Here is a 27,035-nt window from a genome sequence, read left to right on the forward strand (position 1 = left end):
ACACTAAAACATCAGGAAATGCTTGAGAGATCATCAACCAGTCTCAAACACACAGTAGCACGCCAGTCTGTCTGAAGCAAAGGCAGAATGATCCTTGTGGTGTTGACCAAATACAAAGATATAAGATCTAGTCATTAAATCAGCCTCTTTAAGAAGGCCTTCTCCCAAAGGCACGGGATAAGGAACAAGCTGCATAACCTAAAGTTGCTCCCTCTCTGGGAACTTCATCTTTTAACTCCTGTCATTCTTTTTTCAACAAAATAACTTAGGTGCCTATAGCCTCCTTGTCCCTTTCTTGAATTTAGCAGTGATCTTTGTTGCAGCTATGCTGTTGTCACAATGTTCACCTTGATGTTTGTTCCCTTTCTACAATACTCTTATTGAGGTAAGAAGCAGAAGTCACTGTTCATATATTGAGATACAGAAACACTATTCTGCTAACATTTTTCTGTTTAATTACTAGTGATATTTTTTTTCTCCTTCAATCTTTTCAAAGTTAGATTGTCAGGGGATTAATTTTCATCAGACCAACTTGAAACATGACTCTACAGGAAAAACACTCCTCAAATATAGTCTTCCCAAGGGAGTGGAACTTGGTCATTTTTCTACACTCTTGAGTGCATATTGAAGAAAAGGTGTTTGCATGACAGAGTCAAAGATTTTCCCAGCAGATTATGGTCTATCAAATATGCCTTCTTCATCTCATTTTTTGGTGCATCAATTAAAAGCATGCAAAAACTCAATCTATTTTAACACACTGTTTTTCCTTCCTCTTTAGGACATGTCTTAACATTTGTATAGTGCTGAAAAGAAGGTTTCACCCTGGATAGAATTATCGGTCATATATCATTAAGTTGTTTTTCTTCTTACCATAAACCCCACGCTACAATCTTACCCTTTCAGCAAAGTTACTGAATTAAATCATTGCATTTTCCACACAACATTAAATCTTAAGATTTTTTTTTTTTACAGTAAGTTTTAAGAGTTTCAAAAATAAAAATAAACTGTAGGAAGTGCTGATAGAGATTGAAATTCTACATGTCAAATATCCTACAGGTACTCCCTATGTGGCTTACAAGCAGTCTAAGAGCAGAATTCATTTTAGCCACAAGTTGCATGATCAGCAGAGGGACTCTGCTGGCACAGCAGTTGCAATTCATCCAAATCTCTGTTTATAGGAAGACGAAAACCAGCAGCTTCTGAGGCTCCCATCCTCACACAGTCTAACGGCATCTCTGAGGACATGTTGCCATATATACTGGCCATTAACTGTTCCTCTTGTTTCTCATCTCCTTGGTTTGTGGGACCCTTGGCCAGAAGAGTTTTTTGTGTAACTCACACCAGGAAGGATGACAACCTTGTAGTACTCATAACATCTAGGCTGAAACTTCACTGCTCTTTGCCACATTCAATTTCTATTGGTTGTTTCTCCAAACTGCTGAATCATATCCAAAACACAGCTTTCAGGCTGAGACACAAACTAGGATTGTATAGAAGAAGTGAAAACTGTCTCTTGAAAACTAAGTGGTTTTATTAAGTCTACTAAAACATCAAAGACTTAGGATGCTCTGATACAACATGTGCCAATGCTGCCAATCTGCCTTCTTTTTCTTCTACATTTTCTGATTATTCCAGCTTGTTTTGACATTGACAATCACCCTCATCTTCACAAAAATTTTCCACTGTTAAAGGGTGAAAAATCACAGTGGATGTTCACATTACTTGTAATAGTGTGTTTCAAAGATAAGTCTGTATTAATTTTGGCATGTAGTACAGATCAGTAGCTTTTAATAAGGGGAGAGAGAGACTTATCAGACAAGGCATGCAGTCTTGTTTTCACCTAATATGCAAGTGTTTCATTACAAACAGATTACAGGGACTTGTGGAAGTTAAGGATATTTAATCTTCATGACCTATATTCTGCAATTTTCTTCAACTTCTATTTACCTTCAAAGGTAGGACTCATGGTACAGAAGCCTCCTTGCTATTAATACTTTACAAAAATATTCCATAGAAATTTTTTACTTAACATAATGATATCTATTGCAACAAATGTTTAACAGTTTATTTTTGCACTTATACTTCTAGCACTTCCTTGTCATGGTCTTCTCCATCTCCAACAGCCCGAGGAGCTCAGGTGACATCTTTGGTTAATAAAATGCCCTGGTGACTTATTTTAATTTCTACACATAGATTTAATAGAAGTTTTGCTTGAGTGGAGACATACTACTCATGGTATATTGAATTGAAAAGCAACTTTATTACCTGTGAAGAGTGGAATACTTTAAACACAAATTAAAAGAGATGATAAGGAGTTTGGGACGTAAGAAAATGTAACAAAATCACAGCAAGTGAGATGGTAAGTTACACTAACTGAGCTTTAAAATGTCTGGAAATATACATTTAAATTATGGAACTATTAATGAACTTTTAAAGCTGATACCCTAAATATTTTTACAGATTTGGATGGTTAAGTATTATAAGAAATCAGTTTTGTATTTTGCTTTTTCCCCCTAAGTAATCCTTTAGCAGTGCTATTAATATTTGTACTATTAATATTTTCCTGCCTGAGCATGGTTCTTGTTTAATGACAAAACACAAATCAGCAGTTCACCAGATTACAGGGCGTAGCAGGACCACCCTGAAGCATTTCAAGGGAGGAAATGAAGAGAGGAGTGGCTTTGCTGCTCTCCTAAGACTGTATGTTCCTTTATTTGCTTTACAGTACAGGAATAACTTTCTCGCCTTGAATTTCTTAGGTAAATTAAGATCTGCCAAATAATTGCATTTTGTGCAGTGTACAAATGAATAATTAGTGTTCTAAGATGATTTCTATGCATGTTTTAAGAATAGAGATATGATTTTATTCACTTGTTTGGTTAAAATAATAAAAATGGCTATAACATGGGGGAAGATATGCCTTTAATCTTTAGGCCATAAAAAAATTATTAGTGACAAGTCATCCATACACAGGTAATAAATTACCCCAGACAACTCCTAAGTAACAAAAGAAAAATCTTTGCAATTTTTTGGTACATAATGTCCCATTGATGGACCCTGTGTCAATGTTCACAGCAGTGACTTCAGCATTTCACCAGTATGCTCTCAGCATAGCTCCACTTAAATGCATAGGTCTTGGATAAGTATTAAGATGTGAGAAAAAGTGTTTGTCTGTTGTAGAAGGATATTTTCTGGTGATCATTCGAAAAGCAGCCCTGTGCCTTGTGCACTGAATAAGTAATCATAAAAATACTGTAAAGTGCAGTAACCACAGCTTGTGGGAGCCAGTATGACTGATTTATCCCTTCCCACAATGTATCATCAGAAATTCTGCAATTCACATCCTTTCAATACTCATTTTTTCTTTCTATTTGTCTACTTTAGTAAGTAATTCAGTGCAACAGAGGCATACCAGAAGATTTGCAGATGAGCACCAGTTTCTCAGACCTCTACATTTACATTTGTGGGGGTCAGTCTTTTCTCCTAAGAAACAAATGATAGGACAAGTGGAAATGGCCTCAAGTTGCACCAGAGAAGGTTTAGACCAGATATTAGGAAGAACTTTTTCCCTGAGAGAGATGTTAGACACTGGCACAGGCTGCCCAGCGAAGTGGTGGAGCCACCACCCCTGGAGATATTTCAAAGCCGTGTAGATGAATTGTGGAGGTAGTGGCTTGGCAATAAGTGACTGGACTTGGTGATCTTAAAGGTCTTTTCAAACAAAATTATTCTATGATTCTACAGTATCGGTTTACTCTGAATTATACTTAACTCTGGTCCAATGTCCTCATCACATTTGTGCTTCAAACCTGTCAGTGGCTAATTTGGACTCGTCTCCAATAGCAGCTGAAACATATTTATGTGCACTCAACTTGAGCTCCAGGTCTAGTTTCCTCTAAAAGGAGGCTGGTTTGCGCACACCAAAATAGCTCTGCAAACCAAACCAATGTATGGCTGGTGAGGATAACCAGAACCGGTCCCATATAGTCAGCCACACTTATGACACGTCATCTCACTAGTAGAGATGCAGCTGCCAAATACTAAAAAGCTGAACAACACTGAAATGACCAATTGCTCAGAAACTGATCTGGAAATATAGTACTCACTGGAAGTGATATACTCAGGAGCCTTCCCAGGACTAAGTGGCACTGCCTCTTCGTAATAGCCTTCAGGAAGGGAAGATGTTGGTAATGGAGGAGGCCCATTATCTGGTGGCTAAATGAAGAAAAAAAAAGTGATTACAGTCCAGCAAGGTATTAAATTGAAGGACATCTGCTCATGACGAGTACTAAAATTACCATTATAAACCTTATAAGCCTTACAAACCCAATGGCTGCTCTTGTGACTATTTCTTATGCTAACTATCTCTAGAGCAAGGCTCTGGAGGGATAAATTCAATGTTGTCCTTTGAATAAGGCTTATTCTGCAAGGTAGCAATCTTTTAGAAGGAAAAATTCTAAATCTCAAGTTCTTCATATGTTGATATACTTGAGGTTGAGATTTGAAGCAATAAAACAACTTAATTATGCATTATAATATTATATGTTTAAATGTACCACTATTATGAGCTTTACCTCAGCTCATAATGAGAAAGGAGAATCTTGCATGTCCTATAACTGAGTATTTTGAGGAGAGAAACACAGTAAGATCCTGCTTGCCATTGTTAAGGAGGGCAAACGCAAGATAACAGCTACATTAAAAGATATTCTCTCTACAATAGCGTTAAGTGGTGAAAATGTTGTTAAAAAGATGTTCTCAATTTAATAACTACAAGTAAAAAGAGTCTGTTTAGGAAAGAGATTTCTGTGCATATACCATTTTTACAGAGTTAAAGCTTAATTGTTAGTATTTTACATCTAAAATAATTCATATTACAGCAGCCAACAACAGTTTGGTTTAACAGTTTAGAAAAATTAAATAGCCAGGTCTGGCAGAGATCAAGGACAGATAATTTAGACCATACTTTCACAAGGCATTTTGTTCTTCAATGGTGAATCAATTCTTAATATAGACATGAATTTTTAAAATGATATTTCTACACAACGAAAACTGTGGTACAACCAATGAAAAGCCTGGAACATCAAGAAACTATTATGTGATAAAATAAATATTTCAAATACCAGGTCAAATTCTAAAATGATTCTTTTCTAAATACAAACCTGTTTTAAATTTCAAACTGACTGACTGCTGATTTGTTCATAAAGTAACAAAGTAAATTTAGTACTCTCTGACTTCCTCCATATGACTTTACTGGTCTATTTCCTTAACAAGTACCAAAACAACTGTATTTTATAGAACTCGTTCATATTTACCACAGGTTTTTAGTTCCATATTTTGATGTTAGAGAAAGTACTGATGTCTTTTTCCAGCTCGTGCTTTATTTTATGGTTACAAACTATAACTTCCAAGCAGTCTCATTTCTACAGTAACTTTTTTTTAATAAGTCTTTCTCTATTCTCTATGTAATGAAAGAGTTGTTTAACCGTGTTTGTCTGCAACAGAATGAACAGATACTGAAGTATGAAAGTAGTCAGGGTGGGCTTTGCTTATGGTCAGATACAGACACCAGACTTCCAACTCAGATGGGTTGAAAAGTAGTAGAGGCATTGAGCATTCTTCCATATAATATAGATGAAGCCACAGTAACTATATTCCTTTTATGCTATAGACATAAAGTTACCTTGGAGGGAATCTAAGCTTTAATCACATGGCATTAGCTATAATGAAATTACTTGTGTGGGTACTCTTAGGGCTGGATTCATCATTGCCCGTTTCAAAGCCAGACGTCTCCAAATCTCATTACTGATTACATGCTTATGCCAGACACCTAATTCTTATTACCGAGTCCCACCCTTAGTGTGCTCTGTAGTTAAATTTATATCAAGTGGGTTATTCCACCTTGCAAGTAAGCACTTGTGAATTCCTAATGTGCAAGAAGGCAAGGAGCTAGTGACTCAACCTGCCCTTCAGCTCATCCAGTACTGACTTCTCTTTGTGGACCCAGTAAAATCAGAAACTTCCTCACAAACAATAAACTGATTTGTTACTGAACACAGAAATTCTGTTAGATTGAGATTTATGTTAATACTACTTCTATATCAAATACTATTGTCAACTTCATACGACTCATTCGATTACAGACATGGCAATTATTGTTATCTACAATGTGAACCAAATGAGTTTTCCTCACAGATCAATTTTGCGAGAGAAATTATCTGTCAAAGAAGTAAAATAATGAAAAATACGTGACTTTAAGTGTCTCTAATTCTGCTGAGGAAAAACCCCTGGACATCATCACAAAAGAAATGAGTCTTTCAAGGCCAGCTGCTGCTGTGCAACAGGTATAAAGGACATTAAGAATATTTCATGTTTGTTAATACTAAAAAATTGACAGCAATTATGAATTTTGCCCTACACATCTGCACACATCAGCTCTGTGTGGCTTGAACTGCCAGACACAATAGGGAGAACTGCCTCCAGTTTGTACTTTCTCCCTTCGCTCAGGTGGGCAGAGCCTTGTTCCAGTGAGTTGGGGTCAAGGTTTGTTCCCAGAGAAGTGTAGATTCATACCATCCCTTTCCTTAGATATATACGTTAGTATCTTGGTCTAGCCTTAAGCTATTTTTCCCATCAGGTGTACATACAAGATATGAAATTCCTATCATTATTAAACCTAATTCACCCAGGAAATATCCGTCCAAAGAGTCACTCCAATTTTGACTTGACACGGCACTGAGGTTTCAAAGATGCCTTTTATCCATAAACAAATAAGAGGTACCAATAGAGATCAGGGGCAAAAAAAATTCATTGTTTTTAGTAAAAATGTTATTCAGAAAAAAAGAAAAAAGGAAATGAAACACAAATGGTGTTTGTCTGAATGCGACCCTGCTGAAGCAACAGTTACTTCATACAGCTGGGGCGGGCTGGGCTGTGCAGCCAACGTCAACACAGATGGAATCCATTGCTGAATTAACCAGGCCCTCCTCTCTGAAATGCATATTGCAGTGCTTGCCATAACAAAGTTGAAAATAATTATAAAAAATATTTTAAAAAAAAATCATTAGGAGAAGCAGAAACATCCAACATTAACTACTTTCTGATTAAAGCAAGGCTGATTTTAATACTGAAAGGAAACACAACTGATTAAATACAAAATAATTTTTATCTCACTCAAATCTGTACCATAAACAACTGCATCTTTTGGGAGCTATGGAATATGTAAGAGTTTGAGCATTAAGAAATGTAAAAAGGTACATCTGAGCACTCTGATACTACTTATTAATATTTACAGAGCTTTAAATGTTTTATTACTGCTAGTTGTATTGCTTGATTCTTTTAACTTGGCAATTTTTAATGGAATATTTTTTATGAAGTTATGACTTATGAACTGAAACAATTTTTGATTCAATAACTTTTCCTTAGTTTACCTGAAAAATAATTAAAAAAAATCCATAAAACCCACGAAAGTATTTACATAGTCTATAAAAAGATTAAATCTCCAAAACCCCTAGAACATATGTAGTTTGAGTGGTATCGGGAGAAAAGACCTGGAAACCTGCAGAGAAGGCATTAGTACAAATTTATGTTTTGTTTTTTTAAATGACAGGTAACAGGGAAGAAAACTAGAAAATGTTGCCTTTCAAGACAAAAAACCTTGCTCAATCACAGGAATAAGAATTGACTTAGGAAAAAAACCCCATTTTTATCTCATCGGAGGAAAAGGGGCAAAGATGAGTGAGTTATTGTTTCCCAGAATAGTAACAGTAATACTGAAACAATACTAGCTAAAGTGTTTGTCAGATGCTGGGTCTGAGATCAAACAAGAGATGCTCTATTTGAAACCAGTAAGTGGACAAGGTGATAATGGCCATAGAGAGATGGTATCTGTGGAGATATTAAAGATAAGACTGTGCACAGCATGCCCAACTCTAGTTTACAGGAGGGACTATTAAGAGAAAGAAGCAAATATCTCTGAATAATATGCAATATCTACCTGGATAACAAAACTTCATTATTACTATGGATACTATGAAACAGACTTAGTGGAAATATTAATTTTATGGCGTGTTATGATCTTCCTCTCCATCTGCCTCTGTGTGTTCCACAGACTACAAATAAATTTTCTTTCTTTACACTAGGAGATAAATTACCTTATTTCCCCCTTCTGTCCAAGGGTACCTAGCAAGACAGTTACTTAGGGATAATGTAGCTGATATCTGCTCAAGATATGGAAGTATATCATGTAGAAAGCAGTATGGGAAACAGGAAAATAAATGTCATCATATAGGGGCCTGAGGATATGAAATCACTTTACACCCCGATGAAACCCAGCACTATGTAGAAAATAGAAAGAAACACTTCCCTTTATATAATGATTTAGGATGTGGAGATTTCCCATGCAAAGCAGTGACTTTAGCAGAGACTGTCAGTACACCCGTGCTGGAGGCAAAGGCTGCCAGCAATTCAAGAGCCACGCTCGCATGTGTGTTATTAGATCAACCACCAATTTGGATCCAGCCGGACTGTGCAGCCAGCTGCTACGTAACCCCTCAACACTGAAAGCAGCAACATGAGACTGGAAAAGTGGTCACACACTGGTGGTGCATAATAAAGCTATTCAGAAGCGAGTAGGCAAATGTGGGCTGTCAAGAAAAAATCTTGACACACACAGATGACATTTGGTTTGGAGAAAGCTTAGATTTGACCTCTGTACAACCCCATCACATCCTCAGCCTAGATAGGGAAGAGTGCTCACATTTATATGAGCCCTCTCCCCACATGTGAAAAAATAGATGTCAGAAAGCAAGATGAATTAACAAATTGAGTATCAATACAATTGGCAAAATTACTGACTGCACACTTCTACCAGGCTTGATCATACCACTGTAAAGGCTGGAAACTGGGCACTACTACTTGCAATGCACTTAGTACGAAAACCTTTAGATAAACTCACAGTTGCTAAGTCAGTAAAGAAAAATGACCATTTATTGCCAGCAGCTGAGGACCTGCATGGACTTTGGATTTATTCAGGACAAAAGTGATAACCATATGAGATGTTAAGACCATTTTGAGCTGTGCAGGAGGGAAATACTAGCCTGAGAGTTGTCAAGCAGAAGTTGAGAAGAATTCTTCATTCAACCTCAGCTCCATAGCCTAAGGTTATTAATTTCTCAGCTCATCAGCTGAACCCTACAGAACCAAATAACATCACAGAAGTCTAACAACTTCTCTTTTCAGCTTCTGCATGTATCTAACACAGGACAGCAAACCAGTCAGCCAGCCAGTCACCAACTCAGCTTTTTGAGTAACCCTCAAGGTGGGGTAACACGGCTGCAGTACAGGCTGTTGGTGCAGTCCCCCTCAACCTCCATAAAGGTATATGCAACTACAGCAGATGCCTCTGGGATACTGGTGCTGTCAGGAAAAAAACAAGATAACTTGTCTAAAAAAATCAACATAGTCAGACATAGGCCTCTCAACCCTTAGCAATCCTACAAAGAGCTGAACTGGTAATCCACCAGCTGCTACTGCAGTCCACAACACATGAGGACAAGGAGGAAACACTAGTGTGATTATCAGGTGGAAGATGAGTATAAGCCCAAGTGAAGCTTTTCATTAGGGTGATCCTGAACAGTGACTGAACAGATTAAGATCAAGAACAAAAGACTGTACACACTTTGCACGCTGTCCTCCAGGGAGTGGAGACACATCTGACACAGCCCAAGAGCATGTCTGCTGACTCAGGGGTGAACACTTAATTAATGGTATCTCTGGAAAAGCACTTAGTATGTAGAGTATAGTGACTACAAATAGATCACAGTCTCAGAAACCACAGCTTGATGATGGGAAAGGGATCTGAACAGACTTGCCAGCATTTAAAGAATGAATCAGCGTGTGCTATGGCTTCACAGCTTGATGTGAAGATTGTCTGGAGAGCATTTACACACGAACGTCACTGAACTATCATTTCACAAATTATAACATGTCTGACTTCTGCTTAGATAACGTGACAATGCCTTTACCTAAGTAACAGGAAGGTAAAGATGGTAATGAAGAGAACTAAGTGGAAACAGTAAGAAACTGACATAGTATATTGAGTGAGCAGAGAACCCAATTGGTTCTTGCTTCTCTCTGATGGCAACATCAGTCTGCAGCAGAACCTAGGAATAAGCTTAAGTCCAGTTCTTGCTATTATATTTAATTAACATTTGAGATATTCAATAAAAACAAAAAGACTGGAGCACAGAATGCACCACTGAAAGGACAGATAGCTGGAAGGAGTTACACCCAAATGCTATGGAAGACAGGAGTAGAAATAAACTCCAAACTCCATGGAAGTAACAGAAGATCTAAGGAAATGACTCAGAAGTGAATGAGACAGAAACAAAACCACAATATTTCTGTATAATTCAGATTTTATAATAAACACTAATGCACAGCCAGTTGGAAGCATCACTCAGACAAAACAATACAGTTGACATATCAAGTAAAGGGTTTCAGTGTACCAAGAAAAGAAATGAGCATCAATTAATGCTGGGGAACACTTTAATGCATATTACACGAGAAAGATGAATCTAAATTTTAAGCAGCTGAGGTCCTCAGTCAGAGGTGGTTATTGTGTACTCCCCAGCAAAGACAAAATCACCTTCCTCTTTCAGGAATTAATAAGCTTATCCAGGTGCTCAACATGACAGTGAGGACAAGACAAGGCAGTACAGTGAGAAAAATGTAGGCAATATCATTTCCACCAGAATGGTATTCTTAAAGGGCCTGTGCAATGCATCAAACATAGTCAACCAAAGACATGGTACTTACTGGCCTAATTCCTTGCCCATGTGTTTGTGCACAGAAAATTAATGAGCATGGTTAGGAAAGTAAATAGGCTGATCCCTAACTATCTGCACAGGGAGGGTATAGCATAGAAAAAACAAATTTAAAATCTGAGACCAGAAGTGTAAATATGTTATAAAAAATGGTGCAAAAATATCTCATCAAATCTCTGGCATTTGTACTTTGATAGCTTTCCTATATGAAGGTCAAAGACCATCAGTATCTAGCAAAGACAGAAGCGTGCATATACCTTCACAATGATCATAGGAAGAATCTATGTAGATTTATCTATGTAGATCTAAGTAGTTCAGTCCTACTCTAACCTAACCTGAGTTCATCCAGTTTAAATGCAAATTCCAGCTAAAGGCAGTTGAGAACAGCTCATTCTGGCAGCTTAGACATGAAGAAAGCTTTGAAACACAGAGATGTGCACTGTTACAAAGCTACACTATAAATGAACTGAGAGGAAATTACTTTAACTAAAGCTTTTCTCTGATTCAATCTTCAAATGTAAAATAAATCACCAACAATAATACACTAATCCCACCCAGAGGAAATGAGAACAGCAAATACAGTGTCCTGCAAGACACAACCTTTATTCTTTATCCGATAACATATGATGACTGAAAGTATTCCACCACCATAGTGTGCCCTGGTGGCCATGAAGGCCAGTGGCATCCTGATTTGTATCAGAAATAGTGTGGTGAGGAGGACCAAGGAAATTATTGTCCCTCTGTATTTAGTACTGGTGACGCTGCACTTTGAGTGCTGTGTTCAGTTCTGGGCTTCTCACTACAAGAAGGACATTGAGGTGCTGGAGCATGTCCATAGAGAGGCAGTGAAGCTGGTGAAGGGTCTGGAGAACATGTCTGATGAGGACTGGCTGAGGGAGATGGGTTTGTTTAGTCTGCAGAAGAAGAGGCTAAGTGGAGGCATGATCACTCTCTGCAACTACCTGGCAGAATGCTGTAGCAAGGTGGGAGTCAATGTCACCAAGTAACAAGTGATAGGACAAGAGGAAATGGCCTAAAGTTGCACCAGGGAAGTTTTGGATTGGAGATTAGGAACAATTTCTTCACTGAAACGGTTGTCTAGTACTGGAACAAGCTGCCCAAGGAAGTGGTTGAGCCACTATCCCATGATGATATGTAGATGAGGTGTTTAGGGATATGGTTTGGTGGTAGCATTAGGTTAATGCTTGGGCTTGATAGTTGGTCCTTTCTAACATAAATGAATCTATGATTCTATGTCCAGAAGACTCTGCTATTCTGGTCACTTGTGATCAAACCAGAACACAAACCTTACAGAAGATGCATGGGAGAAATATTGATATAGTTCACTATAGTTAAGCTATAGCTCAAGTTGAAACTGACAGAGCCTCTCTATATGCAATAGATCTAAACCTGAGATTAATACAATTGTGATTTCAAAGGACATCTGAGGTACAGGTACCAAGATGAGGGGAAAAATGACCACTTGAACACAAGGACAAAGGCTTGCAATGAACACTGGGATGGTGGAACAGTCTTCCAAATTGAAATGGTGGGTTGAAGAAATTTAAATGCTAATAAATAGATTTTTGTAAGTTTCCGAAAGGGATAATATTTTGTAGTTGCCTGTAGTAAGAGTGCCACACTGAGTAATCAAAATAGCCCCTTTAATTGTTTCTTCATTATGGAAGAGCTTGTTGAGATCTGTTCAAACTGAAGCTATTAGATAGCTCTGAAGGAAATAACGGATTTTTTGTTGAATTTATTTTTGTGTTTTTTCAAATTTTACACAAGGGAAAAACCTCAAAGGCTACTACTATCTCAAGATTATATTTTCAGAAGAACAGAGAAAAATAACTGCTTCTCAGTGTTAGGAGATAAAGCAAGACAAAATGAAGATTCATAAGTACTCACCTGGCACATAAGCCCCTATCATTTGTTATAGTACTAGTCTCACCATACATTTTAGAAGCTTTAAGAGTGACACTTTTTGGTTGTGGTTCAAAGAATGATTAATGTCATTGGTGATGTATCACCTAAAAAATCCTTTTGATTTCAGGATGATTTTTTCCTTTTCCAAGGACACTATCTCCTTTTATCAATTTCTTATAAATATCTAAGAGTATACCTGACATGCAGCCAGATAAAGGGAGGCTGTCAAATCACTTCTCCACAATAGGAAACCCATTTATATGAAACACTCCTACAGAGTGACTGTGTACGTTGCAGGAAAGGGTTGAAGGAAGATGACCTATCTTTTTTATTTATATCTGCAGGGGTTCTGGCATCTTACTGGACACTCATTGCGGTTAAAGAACTATTACATTGTCAATATTCCAAGAAACACAAAACATACATGAGATTTTACTGTGGAAATCATGTAAAATAGCTAAGTGTGCTTTTGTATCTGATTTTGTTGGACTGCACAATGCACTGAAATCACTAACTGTCAGATATAATATGACAACCAAATGCCTGGAGGCTAAAAGTATTCTGTCACCGTCATGCTGTGGATAATCTATACCAGTAATCCTCAGGCGCATCTGAGCAGCAGGACACACCGGATGTAATCTTACTCCCTCAGTGGAAAATGTACTTCAAAGCAACCTGGTGATAGTGCAGTGTTGGGATCTCAGGTGTTAAACCATCAGCAGTACTTTGAGGTATAAGGCACAGAGCATTGGCTCTGTTATTGGCTCTCCAAACTCATCACCTTGCACTGCTCCTTGCCTGTCAAGAGCAGGGAGATACCATAAAAGTAGCTGCTGATATAGAGATGTAGAAATTAGGCTAAAAGACACAAGCTCTTGCAGTAAGCAGTTTCAAGAGGGGAGAACCAACATGACTCTCTTTCAAACACAGTGATCTCCTCCTCTGCTGCTGACCAAGACAAACCTCTCCCTCTTGATGGCACTGTATTGATGCCATCAAGCACATATAAACACACCCAGGCAAGTGGGAATTAAGTTCTGCAGAAGGAGTCTGAGTTGCCCTTAAGCTCACATCCTTTCTCTGCAGTTTTTACTTTTCTGGACATCTGAAAGAGCTGCACGCAAAGGCTAAAGCAGGCAAGAAATTGTGCTTTCTAAGCCTGACAGAAAGTCTGCTAGACCAGATGTAGGTAGGGGAATGTATAGAGAGAAAGAGAATTACTAAGAGACTCTGTGCTTAGTCATTCACTTCATCCCAGTATATGCAAGGGCCAACTTTGTCCTGGTCTAAAGATGACTTAGTCCAGGAAAACTCTCTGGTCTTTAATATGTTTTAATAACTGGACACTTAATTTAAACTATCATCAGTGTGTCTCTAAATAAAATGAACTTTGTACTCTTCATGGGCTGATGAATAACAAAACTAATACAACATTTGGCATGAGTACATATGCAGGTCCCTTTACAGATTTACAACGGACACCTTGCACGCCACCTGCCCACACATAATTCTGGCCCCTGGCACTACTTTAAGGAGTATTGAATTCCTTCCCACCCACACATCTTTACATAAGTAAAAGCTTAAACATCAATTCAGACTAAATATTTTTGAATGTGGAATCCCTCGAGTGCCATGAAGAGAAACAGTGGTGTAAATGAAACTTTAATTTCCATCATGCTCAATAACTGATGTGCTAAATACATAACATTTTGAAACAGTGCATAGTTTATTTAAAGTTATTGATTCTCACTTCCAGTAAATTCCTGTCTTCCAGCAGCACACTGTGTTTCCACTGGAGGCAGAGACCACCACTAAATGTTATTCAGCGAGTGGAAAAAAGTTTCTATCCTGAATGGCTGGCAAAAAGAGGTACCATACAACTTGCCATGTGAAGAAGGACAACCTGAAGTAAAATTTCCTAGTCTCTGGTAAGCCCAGGGGATTTCTTCCACTGCATTATGAAAACAGAGTCTATGAAAAGTGGCTAGGAAAGGTATCTCAGTATTTGTGTCACTGAGAAATGTAATTATGTACAGTTTTTACAAAGGCTGGCATCACCAGCTACACATTTTTATGAGTCCATTTATTCAGAGTAGGTTGATAATCACCACACAGGAGCATTAATGGAAGGGAAAATTAGATTTGGGCCACTGTCACTGGTGTCCAGCCTGGTTTAAAATGAAAGACAATATGACAGTCTCTGATGGTATCTAATAATAACAAGAGACTAACAAAGTAACATCTAATAGAGAAAGGATCCCCAAAACGAGCTAATGATCAATTCCATTAGTTCAACATGATTTCAGGAGAGGTTTTTAAACAGTGAGACTGGGGTTTAAGCTTGCCCTAGTGTTCAAAGGTAAAAAATGAGATGGTTTTGTCCTTCCTTCATGACTCCACCTGGTCTTTTGCAGGGCAGTAGCCACCTTTCATCTTTTTCACAAATTATGATGCGCTACCGTCTTAAAATAGCACCTGTATGTGGATAATGCATGACAACGAGAGCCCTGAGACATTTCCTGGCTGACCTCAAAGTAGCACCGATACCATTTCTGGTGAAAACCACCACTGTCTCACAGCAGCAACAGAACTGGAGAAAAACTAGCAAAATTCATCTTCTGCCACTATGGAAAAAACAACTCAGTTTGGTGACTTCACCGAGATGAAAGCATCTGCAGCACTATGGGTAAGTCAGATGGGAGGGCCATGTTCAAGCTCCGCTTTGCCAAGGCTCATTGTGGGAAGACCATGTTCCAGACCAGCCAGCTCTGTGTTAACTTTAACTGTGTTACACAGTTAACTATTAACTTCCACAATAACTCCTATTGTATATCAGAGAATTGTTTTTGTTACTCAAAACGAAACTGGACTGCTGCAAAAAAACCAGTACTGACCTCTCTGACTTGATCCATACTTCACAGCACTTCACTTGCTTCAGCTGTATCAACTTTATGGGCATTTACACATTAGCATAATGAAAAATGTAGGTCAGTTGTCTTGAGAAATACAACTTGAACCTTCAGAGTCATTTTATTTAACTGAACCAACATAAATACGAAAGCAAGGATCTCAATTGGCTTCAGTTTATGAAGCTAGCACCTGAAGACAACTGCATTTTGCATAATTTTCCTGTCTGTCATCAACCCCTTCCCTTATAATTTATGCTATATGCATTTTGAATTGAAGAAAAATTTTCAGGCACTGTTGACCACTAAATGGATTCTCCAGGTTTCATTGCATATGAATAGGATGACTTTTGCATCCATTCATATCTATGTATAATTAATTTTACACAATCTCTTTTAGTTGAATTTTGCTCCAGTACATATACCAACTTTGGATATGAATGTTTCTAGCATAAACATTCCCTTCCTGTAATGATTTCAGCATAGCTCATTACATGAGGTAGAATTAAAATTGAAAAAAAAAACCCCCAACCCAAACACCTTGTTCAGGTCACAAACCAAAAGCTGGCAGTGCTTAGGGAGAACTTATGATTAAGGTGTTCTATATCACATGCTTGTTGGGGTCTTTCTTCACTTTGTTCTGCAGTACATAGTATTATTTACCACGAAATAAAGGTTATTGAGAAAGGCTGGCCAAGAGTTTGATCTGATAAATTAGTTCTTATGTTCATAGGATGCTACTGGCTTATGTATCTCTTAGAACTGGGCAGAAATGAAGTAGCAGAATAATACACTAAAATGAAGCAGAACGCCACCATACTGAAGGAATAAAAAGATGGATACTTTATCAGTGTTTGGACTAAGACTGTGTCCCGTTTTCAACCAGCTAAACCATGACTTGCTTACGCTTCTCTAAAAATAATGCTGAAAATGTTTTCTTCAAATCTACTGTAAAGCCTGTAACAGAGGAACATTAAAACTTTGTTTATGGTTTGTTCTGTTAACAAGATGGCTGCTCCCAACTGGAGGAATTGAATTACAGATCCCAATGAGTATCTTTGCTATAAACAACTCCAAGAACATGTACTTCTCCCTGTTCTGCAGGGGATTTCCCACCCCAAGACTGAGCAGAGAAGGGCACCAAAGACTTTATTTAAAAATATAGGGAAGTATTCTTCCTCCATTTTAGAACCCTGCACCGTCATTTTTCAGCTATGAAGCTAGAGTCTTCTCATAATGCTTGCTCCCGGATAAAATCATAAGAAACTGGCTGGGACCTGTGTGTTTGGCAAAGACAACCTCCAACACAAGGCAGGTCAGTCTTTTAAGTTAAAATTAAGTCACTCAGGCTTTTGCTACTTGCATTTTGAAAAATCACCAAAGATTGCGATTCCACAGCCTTTGCAGGTGACCTGTTCCCAGGTTTATTTCACCACAGGGAGTTTTTTGCCTTCCTTTCTGCAAGTTGAATCCATATCTCTCAACCAGACCAGAGGTGAAAGGAATAATATTTCCCTGGACCCACTGGCTCCTTCCTCTTGCAACTATTTCTGGCAGGGCTTATCACAAATACATTCTCTCTTAGGTATATTTATGTATTTAAATTAACACTCACCAGCCACTGCTGAGGTATTTCTGGCAGAGGCATTTGAGGAGGCGCCGGCAAATTGTTGGCGACTTCTTGCTTCTGTACATGTTCCTTTATTTCAAAACCTGTAGAAGAGCAACAGACATCACTTAACACATTGGTGGATGCAAATAGGACTTTTTTCCCCTCATGTGGACACCATGTCTGACTGTCACACACCGAAATCTGGCACACAGCCCACAGCCTACCTCCCAACCACAGTTACTGAGGCAGGCCTGGAAGAATGCTGGGAATTCAGGAAATTAATCAAGCAGAACAAACACATACTTAATCTATATGATAATGACATATATGCTATTTGGATCAACAAATAGTAGACATAGAAAAAATATACAGGAAATAATTCTTCATTGCCTATCCATCTGGAACTGAACGGCTTAAACAGAATTCAAACATGTTGCCTGGCATCTACCATACAGATAAAAGAAAACATTTATAGGGGGAATATACCACATTCATGAACATCCCAGTGATACCATACAGCAAATAAAACAGAGTCAGCCTGAGGGCAGTATGTGGCTGGCTGCCTTTTACCAGTGGAGATGAGCAACAGTTATTCCCATGGCACATTTTGGATGTGCAAGGCTATCATGCAGAAACAAGTCCAAAACCACCTTTCATGCCAAAAGAGTGGAGAAGGCAGAAGAAGACATCCTGTCTACCTGCCTTCCTTCATAGAATCATAGAATGGTAGGGGTTGGAAGGGACCTTTAGAGATCATCCAGTCCCTGGCAGTAATGGTGACAGTTATTTGGCCAAGTTCACAAGTTCCCTGGGCTCTCTGTTGCCACCATCTCTGATGATAGAGCTGTGATGCCAGTCTGCACAAATCCTGGGAGACACACGATGAAGTGACACCCTAACTGAAACATGCTATTGCTTGTGGGACATTGCCCCTAACCAACTCATCATTAACAGGACCCCACACTGAGCATTTTTTTTCCCACTGTTTCCTTCTTCCTCCCACTTGTTTAAACAACAATCCCACGGTTTTCCAGGTGAATTTGAAAAAGGAAAAGGAGTTGAATGTCAAGGCTGCTTTGAGGATACTTGGTATTGCTGTTGCATCTCCCTCCCAGAGGAAAAGAGGACTGGCCCACTCATCCTGAATTTTTGGCACAATAATTTAAATCACAGTTGAACTCACTTCATAGGAACATGATATTGTTTATTTTTCTAAATATCAAAATGGAGATTAGGGTGCATCTCCTCAATGTTCTGGAAAAGATTCAGTTAACAGATTGTACTCTGCTTATCCTTACACTGAATTTAGCTTCTAGTGTTTAGTTTAGGTTTTCAAATACATATTTACACAGTCAAATAGATGTCTTTTGGTCAAGATCACACAAATCTCAGAAATGTAACCAATGATGAAATATTTCTTGTCATAATATCCCAGTCCCACTGGCTGTGAAGTCATGGATTGAAAAACAACACTGATAAAATAAACTGTCTCAGAGCCACAGATTCTTCTTTCTTCCTACAAATCAAGAAGGGGATTAGCCTTTGGGAACATTCCGGTTTTTCTCTTTTTTTTCAGTATAACTTTCACTTATTCCTCTTTATGTAGGATGAATCCATCTTCTGACTGCTATCCATATCTAAGCCTCTCATGCTTTCCGTAACAACCAGAAGTCAAATATGAAGGGCTTTTTACTGCAGAAAAAAAGTATTCCAAGTGAATTTTATTAACTCAGCAAAACTAGTTCTTCCCTAAACTAGGTGTATTTATGCAAGAACTTGCTCTAACATATCTTTTCTTCTACTAAATTACACAGCAAAGTGAGCACTAGGTTTACAGTATCAAGTCCCTTTAAGAAAAACAGGCAATGCTGACAGTTGTATTAAATGACTAAATGCAGCAATAGTTCTTACTCCAAAAAAAACTGTTTGTGTCTCTGTTTTTTAAAAGAAAGTCTGACTTTCGGAAGGAAATGCCAAGTGTTTTCTTCAGATCTACAATCCATTGGGCATGCCAAGGCTTGGGAAGAAAAATAAAGTTTATAGTTTTGCCAGCTATTCAGAGTAACCACTGGTTTGGATGTGGAGCAGGTCAAGGCCAGGCAGCTACAACCTGAAGAATACATCCGCCTGGCCCGGTTCTCTCTGCTTGATAGATATGAAGAAAACACTGTGTCTTTGGGAGATGGAACAAAACAAGGCAAAAGACTTCTAAAGAATTCCCCAAGTAAGAATTTACTGAGTTTAAACTGTTTTACTAAAAGCCAACCAGCTCATTATAATAATTTCCACACCTTTACAAAGAAAAACATTTAAATGTCCATTTCCAGATGTTATAAAGAACCCAGCCAGTTCCCAGCTGCCCAGAACCTTCACACCATTCCCAACTGATCTTAAATGGTTTGCTCCAGCAATCGAAATATCCTATTGGATTCACATAGTTGAGTTTTGCAAATGCATATAAAGAGTTTGAACTCAGTATAGTCCTCAGGACTCTTAAACTGTGCCAGCAACCCAAAAGCTCTCGTGGAGTTATGTGGGTGGAGTAAAACAACATTTGAAAAACAGACTCTGAATGACAGTTCAGCTTGGTTACTGTGGGTTTATGCATCTTTTATTGCTTTTAATTTTAATGAAGAGATGAATAGTTTCAAAGGGATGGGAGAACTGAATGTTTTAACTGATAAAAAAAGCAGCAGGGTCAGCTCCAGTAAAGTACATGACTCCCTGGGTAGTTCCACACACACTTGAAGCCAGCACGCGATGGCAGAGCTCCCAAGGAGGCAGATCCACTCCTTCCCTGCCTTGTTCCTGTCCCTGCACCAACCTCTCCTTTGTGCCAGCATAAGCATGTGTGTGGCCTCAGGTTGAACCAGACCAGGGAAGTGACACTGGTTAGGACTAAACCAGGAAAAAAAAGCAAATAATGCTTGTGTTAGCAGAAAGGAAGATGTAATATATGACAAGCAAAAATGAGTAGCTTGGGGAGAGAAACAGGATGCTTTTTTAGAGGCCATGCTGGCTTAAACTCTATTTAAACTGCAGTTCCATAAACTCGCATTTATAGATGTATAAAGCATAGTCCTGTGACCTCTTGCTTAATTGAACTGTGGGATTTCCTTCAATTAATTCTTGTTAGAAGTAAAGCATATCTTTTAGTAAAATATTCCATCATGACAAAATGCCAGCAATGGCATGTAGATCTTAACAAAGCTCTCCCATGAGTTCATAACTTCAGTGTTCAAAACATGTGCTTTATTTCCACTTTGAAACAAACAGCCATTGCACTTACTGTCATGTAAGTCTAAGTAAGAGCTCATTCTCAGTCATTGCTTTTCTACATTGAGATTAATTATGATACCTCATTTTGGATAATTTGAAGGCATATTTCTGGATCCTTTAATCACTTTAATGACTTTTCTTTGAAATGTCTAAATTTTATCTCTTTGAATATAGGCACTAGGAGAAGGGAAAATGTTCCAGTTACAATTGCACTGAGCTAAGCTCTACCACTTAATATTTGTATCTTGCTAATGGATGGATCCTGTAATAGGATGTAATGGATCTTGTTCTAGATCCTGTAATGAGCTTTGAAACTTAAATGTTAGGTGCTGAAAGGTAGAAAACTATGGGTCTTTTATCCTTGGCCACAACTAGAGTCAGAAATTAAACACATCTAGGAAGGTGCTCTAGTACAGAGAAATAGATATCCATATGGTTAAAGTCTCTCATCCCTTAAAACCAAGGTGGAGGGTGATGATTTTGAACTGTCAGGATCAGATCTCTGCCCATGCTAACTCTCAAATCATGCCTAGGAACTGATGGAGAAAACAAGTCAACTCAGGTCAAAACCATGCCAAAGAGCTCTCTATAATTCAATAACATAAATAACTGAGGTCTAGGATGCAGAAACATATCCAGCTGTGTTTAATTTACTAGCAGAGCAGCCGTTTTTGAGTCTTGAAACACCATTAACAACTGAGAATGAAATGATATGAGAACCTCTCCCTGCATTTCCAAAGCTGGTAACAGAATGTTGTCTGCCTTCTCGAGGAAGTCAAACGTTTTTCTTTAGTTGAAAAGACTACAAGAAGCACATGCAGTGTCAGATCAGCATTGTTGAGGTTATTTTGGACACCTGTAAAATACAAGTGTTTCAAAACATCAAATGGCAGGGTCTCGCCTACAGATTTTGGTTTGGGAAGTTTGGTGCATTTTGATCAACTTTGGTAGCACAAAGCCTCCTTCTGCAATATGTGAAATTGGTACCTGCCTTCTTCTCTCAGTAGTAACGTAAAAACAGTGCTGGTTCTTCAAGAATGTCAAAATGGAAAGAAAAATAATCACTATCGTCAAGATGATCTCCCTGGACTTGAATGCTCTGCCAAAAATGAACTCTTTACTGAAGGAGGGAAACTGCATCAAACAATACCATGGTTTTTTTAGCACTGGAGAAGAAACAAATCATGAGAAGTGCAGCTGCTCACAATGTGGCATTTTTCTTCAACACACTCTGGTATTTTTCAAAAATCTAAACACTGATGGTTTACACTGACAGTGTTTCTGTCAAATGTAGGAGAGACAGAGGTCTAATAGCCCAGATGCCACTTCACACATAACAGTCTTGTAAGGAAATATAAAAGTACTGTTAGAAGGAATAATGAGGAATGTTCTTTGTATAATCTCTGTGGAAAGGTTGCTATATGCTGTGAATCACTTATCCTGTATATCCATAATCTTGTAGGAGACAAAAGTGATTGTGCAATCAAAATGGTTTTAGATGGGAAAGATACAGGAAAAGTGAATATAACTGTAAATGTAAAATGTAAAGCAAACACGATGAGAGACACTTCCTAGCTCTGGCTTGACAATCCTGCATCAGCCACGCACCAGAGTCCACCTCAACATCAAGCCTTTTGATGGCTTTGCATCATTTGACAGAGACGCAGCATCCATCACTCACACATCTTTAAAATGGTGCTGTGGTCAGCACTCCCTGACACAGTATCACTTCTACATCAAAACTCATAAATAGCATTGCTGCCACAAATAAAATGAAGTAACCACTCTATCAGCAGATGGGAAAACATTCTATCTTGCACGCATTTCTGTGGTTGATTCACCCATGTGCAACCAAGATACTTCCAGTATGCCTTCTGCAATATATTACTGCTGAATATGAAGGAAAGTATTCAGGAAATTTACATTTGGGCTTCACCCTGTCTTTCTGTCTTGCTTCAATTTAGGGCTTGTCTTTAGCTCTTAAAGTTGTTTCAGTGAGCACAGACTTAATATTTGCATTCTGCAAGCAAGAAAACCCACCCCTGACACTGACCTTTTGATGACTGTATCCTCAGGAGAATATTAGTTATTACTGCCTTCTTCTCCCTGACAGTGGAAGTTAGATATTCATGGTCCAGAAGTTCAAGAAACAGGCGCAGCTCAACTATTAACTCTTCCATGGCTGAAAGACAAGAAAAGATAATTACTTTTTCTGAAAAGCCCTGTTAGTAAAAAGACTATTCCATTCATTTCTATATGTACCTATATTGAATTCTATATGATTTCTTAAAATTCTATGGTGGTCCCTGCTAGAAACAGACTATTCATTAGTAAAAACATCAAAATAGTCCATTAGTGAACACTACTGCCATTTGGAGTGGTAATCTAAAAACTGATCCAGAAAAGACAGTTCTTTTCACACACCGTATCATGAAGCCAGAATCAGTCAAAAGAAGGTGCAGGAGTGCTGGCCATCAATCAGTGCCATTCTGGTCTCTCTCCCTTTAACAAACAGTTTCTAAGTGCAGAACAAGTGAAGTTTGGTAAAGTTTCTAGACACATTGATATTTGCATAAATCTTTAAAGAAAGTCTCTCCCTCACCTTATTTTTCTTTGCTGTGTGGTAAAAAAGAGCAGTATAAAGAAGGTACTGCTTTTTTACAGTGATTTGTCTTTCTTTTAATTTCCAAAGACAAGCTCCCAATCTGTTGCAGAATTCCTTATTACTCCCTACATTCCTGATGATGCATTTCATATTTCATCCTATTTCTGTTATTCCAGATTTCATGGCTTTCAAAATAACTCAAGAATTATTACATTCCTTGTCTGTACTCCCAATGCTTTTCAACCTTTTTACCAATGAGCTTTGTAGGCACATTTCTAATATTTTTCTTTCAAATTACCTCTAAAGTCTTGCATTGTCTTAAAAACTGCAGTAGCTCAGACCATACATATAAACACATTTGTTACAGCCTAATCATATGATAATTCTTCAGAAGGTTTATGAGAAACCTATACTATATAACCTCATTTTCATGCTTCAGTTCTCTCATAATTCTGAGATTCTCTGGTCCTTTCACTGAAATGGACTAATTATTTTTAGTTTTGGTTTCATCTTGGATAGAACTGCTCATATTTCCATACATTCTGTACCTATCTCGTGACATTATCCTCATTAAAAGATAAGGAGAAATAATCAGTTTCATTTCAGGGCCACACTTAGGATTAATCTTAGTACTAGCCTCATTCCAAAATGTCTCTATTTAAATTTTTGTCTATTTAATCATATTTGTTTTTATAGTCTTTTCAAGGCATAACAAGACAACCACTGCTAAGCCTCTTCAGACCTCTAAAAAGTACATTCTTCACCACTTACCCCCTTAACAGCTCTTCCCTACTCCTAAAACCTTTTCTGTTACAGCTGTTTACCCCAGTGAATCCAGAATCCTTTTTTCCATTTCTGAGAATGTGTCTGGACATTTAAACAACCAACTCTTGGTCATGATGCATTTGTTTTCTCCTACACTTGTAAAGAGCACCAGGCAGGGAAACCTGCAGATGTCAGCTACATCCCTACATGGGGCTGTTGGTCCCTTCTTGTCTCTGGTGGATGCAGATTTTCCAGTTTATTTGCAGATTGCACCTGCAGGTATGCTCAGGTTGCTTCGGCAAACCCAACCTACTCCAAGCAGAAATCTTGCTTGGGCAAATGTCATCTGAAAGACACGATTAATTTGCACAAATACATCCCTCCTGCCCAAGTTTTGTTGATGAATACATTCTTCTATTCAACTGAGCAGTAGCACTGACGTTATATAAACTGTCCACTTTGCTAGGAAATATGTTTATCAAATATTTTTACAATTTATAGGCAGACAGAGGTGCCATACAAAAAAATTACACCAAAATTGTCTTTATGACTTCACAATGTGGTCCATGAATATCGTTCCGTGGCTACGAGTAATTTTTTTTGCCATCACACTTGGGTCATTTAAGCTGTTCAGAAGTCTGGCAGAAATCCCAAGTATTTCACAACAACCCTATTACTTCCAGCGTTGTCCATGTTGGAACAACAACATATATACCTACAGCATACAGCTTTCTGAAGCAAAAAGGTAGCAAGTGACCACAAGACTCAAGGAAGGAAAATGAAAGAGGATCTATGACTTAAAAAAAAAGTCCCAAACCCCTCAATTAATCATCTCTTAGGATATCTTTACAGTTATATACTTTATAAATTAGGTGTATATTCCATTAACTGTATAACATTCTCTTGCTTTTGTATGCTTTGAATATAAGATGTATTACTACTGTTGTTATGATATTAAAAAATATGGAATATATGAATCTTGAAGTATTTACTTATTTATTGCAATACACGAATTTCAAAAGCTATCATTACCATAGAATCTAGGCAGTTATTGTGAAATCTAATCAGTGTACAGTACAAGAAATATGTATTTTTTCAACTAGTTCTATAGCCAAATGGAAATTTCTGACAGTAATTGCATATATTACTGCACTAAAATTTCTTTACAATGGCATGTTTTCTGTATTCTTTAAGGCAAGGGACTGTACATAAGCCAAAAGGAAGCTCTCCCTTCTCCTCTTCACCAAATACCCTGTGCTACAGTAATCTCATTTCTCTGCTGAGAAACTTCACTTCTGGGAAGGAAGTAAGAAAAGGATCAGATACCATTGATATGTCCAGTGTGCATAAGTATTTCTAGTTAATAAAAACTGTAAGGTCCTTATATTCAGTAGCTTAAAATCTAATATAAACACCTTGTAAAATGATAAATCTAAACAGATCAAGAGGGAGTTATGAGGCAGAGACAAACAAGTAGCAGAAGAGGAGATAGGAAATCACTGGAGAGACTGGAGATACTCTTGGGAGCTGGCATCATCCCAATTCTCTCCTGAGGCCTCATCCCAAAAATGTGTGGCCTTCCTCTATGTCACTACAGCCACTGGTGACCACAGTCCATTAACCTACAATAACCAAGCCACCTAAGTTACTGGAAGCAGTTTAATTGTCCCCAGCAGAGGATGTTTTTAAAAAGTCTTAGTTAGGACCAATACAAAATGACAAGATTAATCTGATACCAATGAGATGATGCTTAAAAAAAAAAAAACCTCAGAACCACTGCCTTAGCAACACATTCACTGTAACTGCGTTTACATTTGGCTTTGTGTCCAGCGCTGCGGTTCAAATATCTAATAATGCATCCTAAAACAATACAGAGCCTTTGTAAGCTTAAAGGTATATGACACTGACTTTGAGCAAGCACTTGTAAATGCTAGTGTAAAATTTTAGTATGACAACAGAATTGTTAGCAGCTGTTGTAAAATGCTAGGCATGCACACATTGACATTGCTTCTCTTATTTTTCTACCAGGGTTGTATTTTCTCACAAACATCAAAGTGTGAAAGAAGGGAGTTCTCATTTTCACTTTAAACACATGAAATGATATCAAACTTCAAAAAGAAAGGACAGCAACACTGCTCCCAGCTCCATCTATCTTAAAAGTTCATTTCGATGTTTTAATACATTTGCAGTTTAAGCAAAAAACAAAAATAGTGGCATGGAATACATTTAAAATATTTGAAATAAGGAACTGAAAACATTTTTTCCTAGGTTGGCAAGAAATAAACTTGTATGCACTTGGGAAAAAAACAAGTTTGCCTGTTTTCAATCCTTTGGTTATTTTTTGGATTAAAGAATCTTCTTTTCTCATTCCTAGAAATGTAATGATGTGCTTACAAAATGTAATGGACATGAATAATACAAATCCACATAATGCATATTTTCAGTAAGCAATCATTACTTCTGAAATGGAGACTAAAAATGAGAGAGTGATGCAAGTCCCAAAGAAAAACATATTCCTCCAGTGAGAGATTACCCTTGGAAATGTGACATCACCACAAAATAAGAATAATAATCAGAAGGCTCTCAAAAAGGGGCAAATTTTTTTGACAGTTTTGGCTGTATTGTCATTGCCAAAGGAATTACTTGTAAGTGGCAGGTGGTGAAAGGCAGGGTGGAGCTCAGGGATGGTAATCACAACAGTAAGCAGATTTTAGCTTGACTGAGGAGCAAAATCACATTCCATATTAAATGATGAGAAGTCCATTCTATGCTCAGTAGGAATTATAGGCCCCTAATGGGCTGCTGCAATTGCCATGCACAAATAAAAAAGCAATGATACATCCAGAAGGGTTTCCAACACTGGCTCTCAAGAGTTTTAAAGTTTTTCAAATGACAGCACATAAAATCTATATACATAAGCCAACAACAGAATACACCAAGGTAAAAAATAATCAGAGAAAGGCAATTACATCACACTGTAGTTTTTGTTCCAAACCAGAACTAAAATCAACTGGGATTTAAAGAGCATGATGATGCAATTATTCCACATCTACATTTATGGGTACTGGCCTACTACCATTTACTGAAGAATACAAAGTTTTCACTTGTAATTGATT

At 37.9% G+C, this 27,035-nt stretch overlaps 1 protein-coding gene across 3 annotated transcripts in view; it reads right to left on the reverse strand.

Annotated features, from left to right (window-relative positions):
* Window positions 1-27,035, reverse strand: part of AFAP1 (actin filament associated protein 1) — a 124,316-nt gene that overhangs the window by 45,782 nt on the left and 51,499 nt on the right. For all 3 annotated transcript variants that reach the window (XM_061993125.1, XM_061993123.1, XM_061993124.1), the window contains exons 2-4: window positions 22,603-22,731; window positions 17,274-17,371; window positions 4,107-4,215 (exon numbers count right to left, since the gene is read on the reverse strand). In XM_061993125.1, the coding sequence (XP_061849109.1) occupies window positions 4,107-4,215; window positions 17,274-17,371; window positions 22,603-22,729 (334 nt within the window). In that variant the 5' untranslated portion in view covers window positions 22,730-22,731. The remainder of the gene's footprint in view (window positions 1-4,106; window positions 4,216-17,273; window positions 17,372-22,602; window positions 22,732-27,035) is intronic.

This window comes from Colius striatus, chromosome 3, assembly GCF_028858725.1.
Source record: "Colius striatus isolate bColStr4 chromosome 3, bColStr4.1.hap1, whole genome shotgun sequence".
In the NCBI taxonomy this organism is placed as follows: domain Eukaryota; kingdom Metazoa; phylum Chordata; class Aves; order Coliiformes; family Coliidae; genus Colius; species Colius striatus.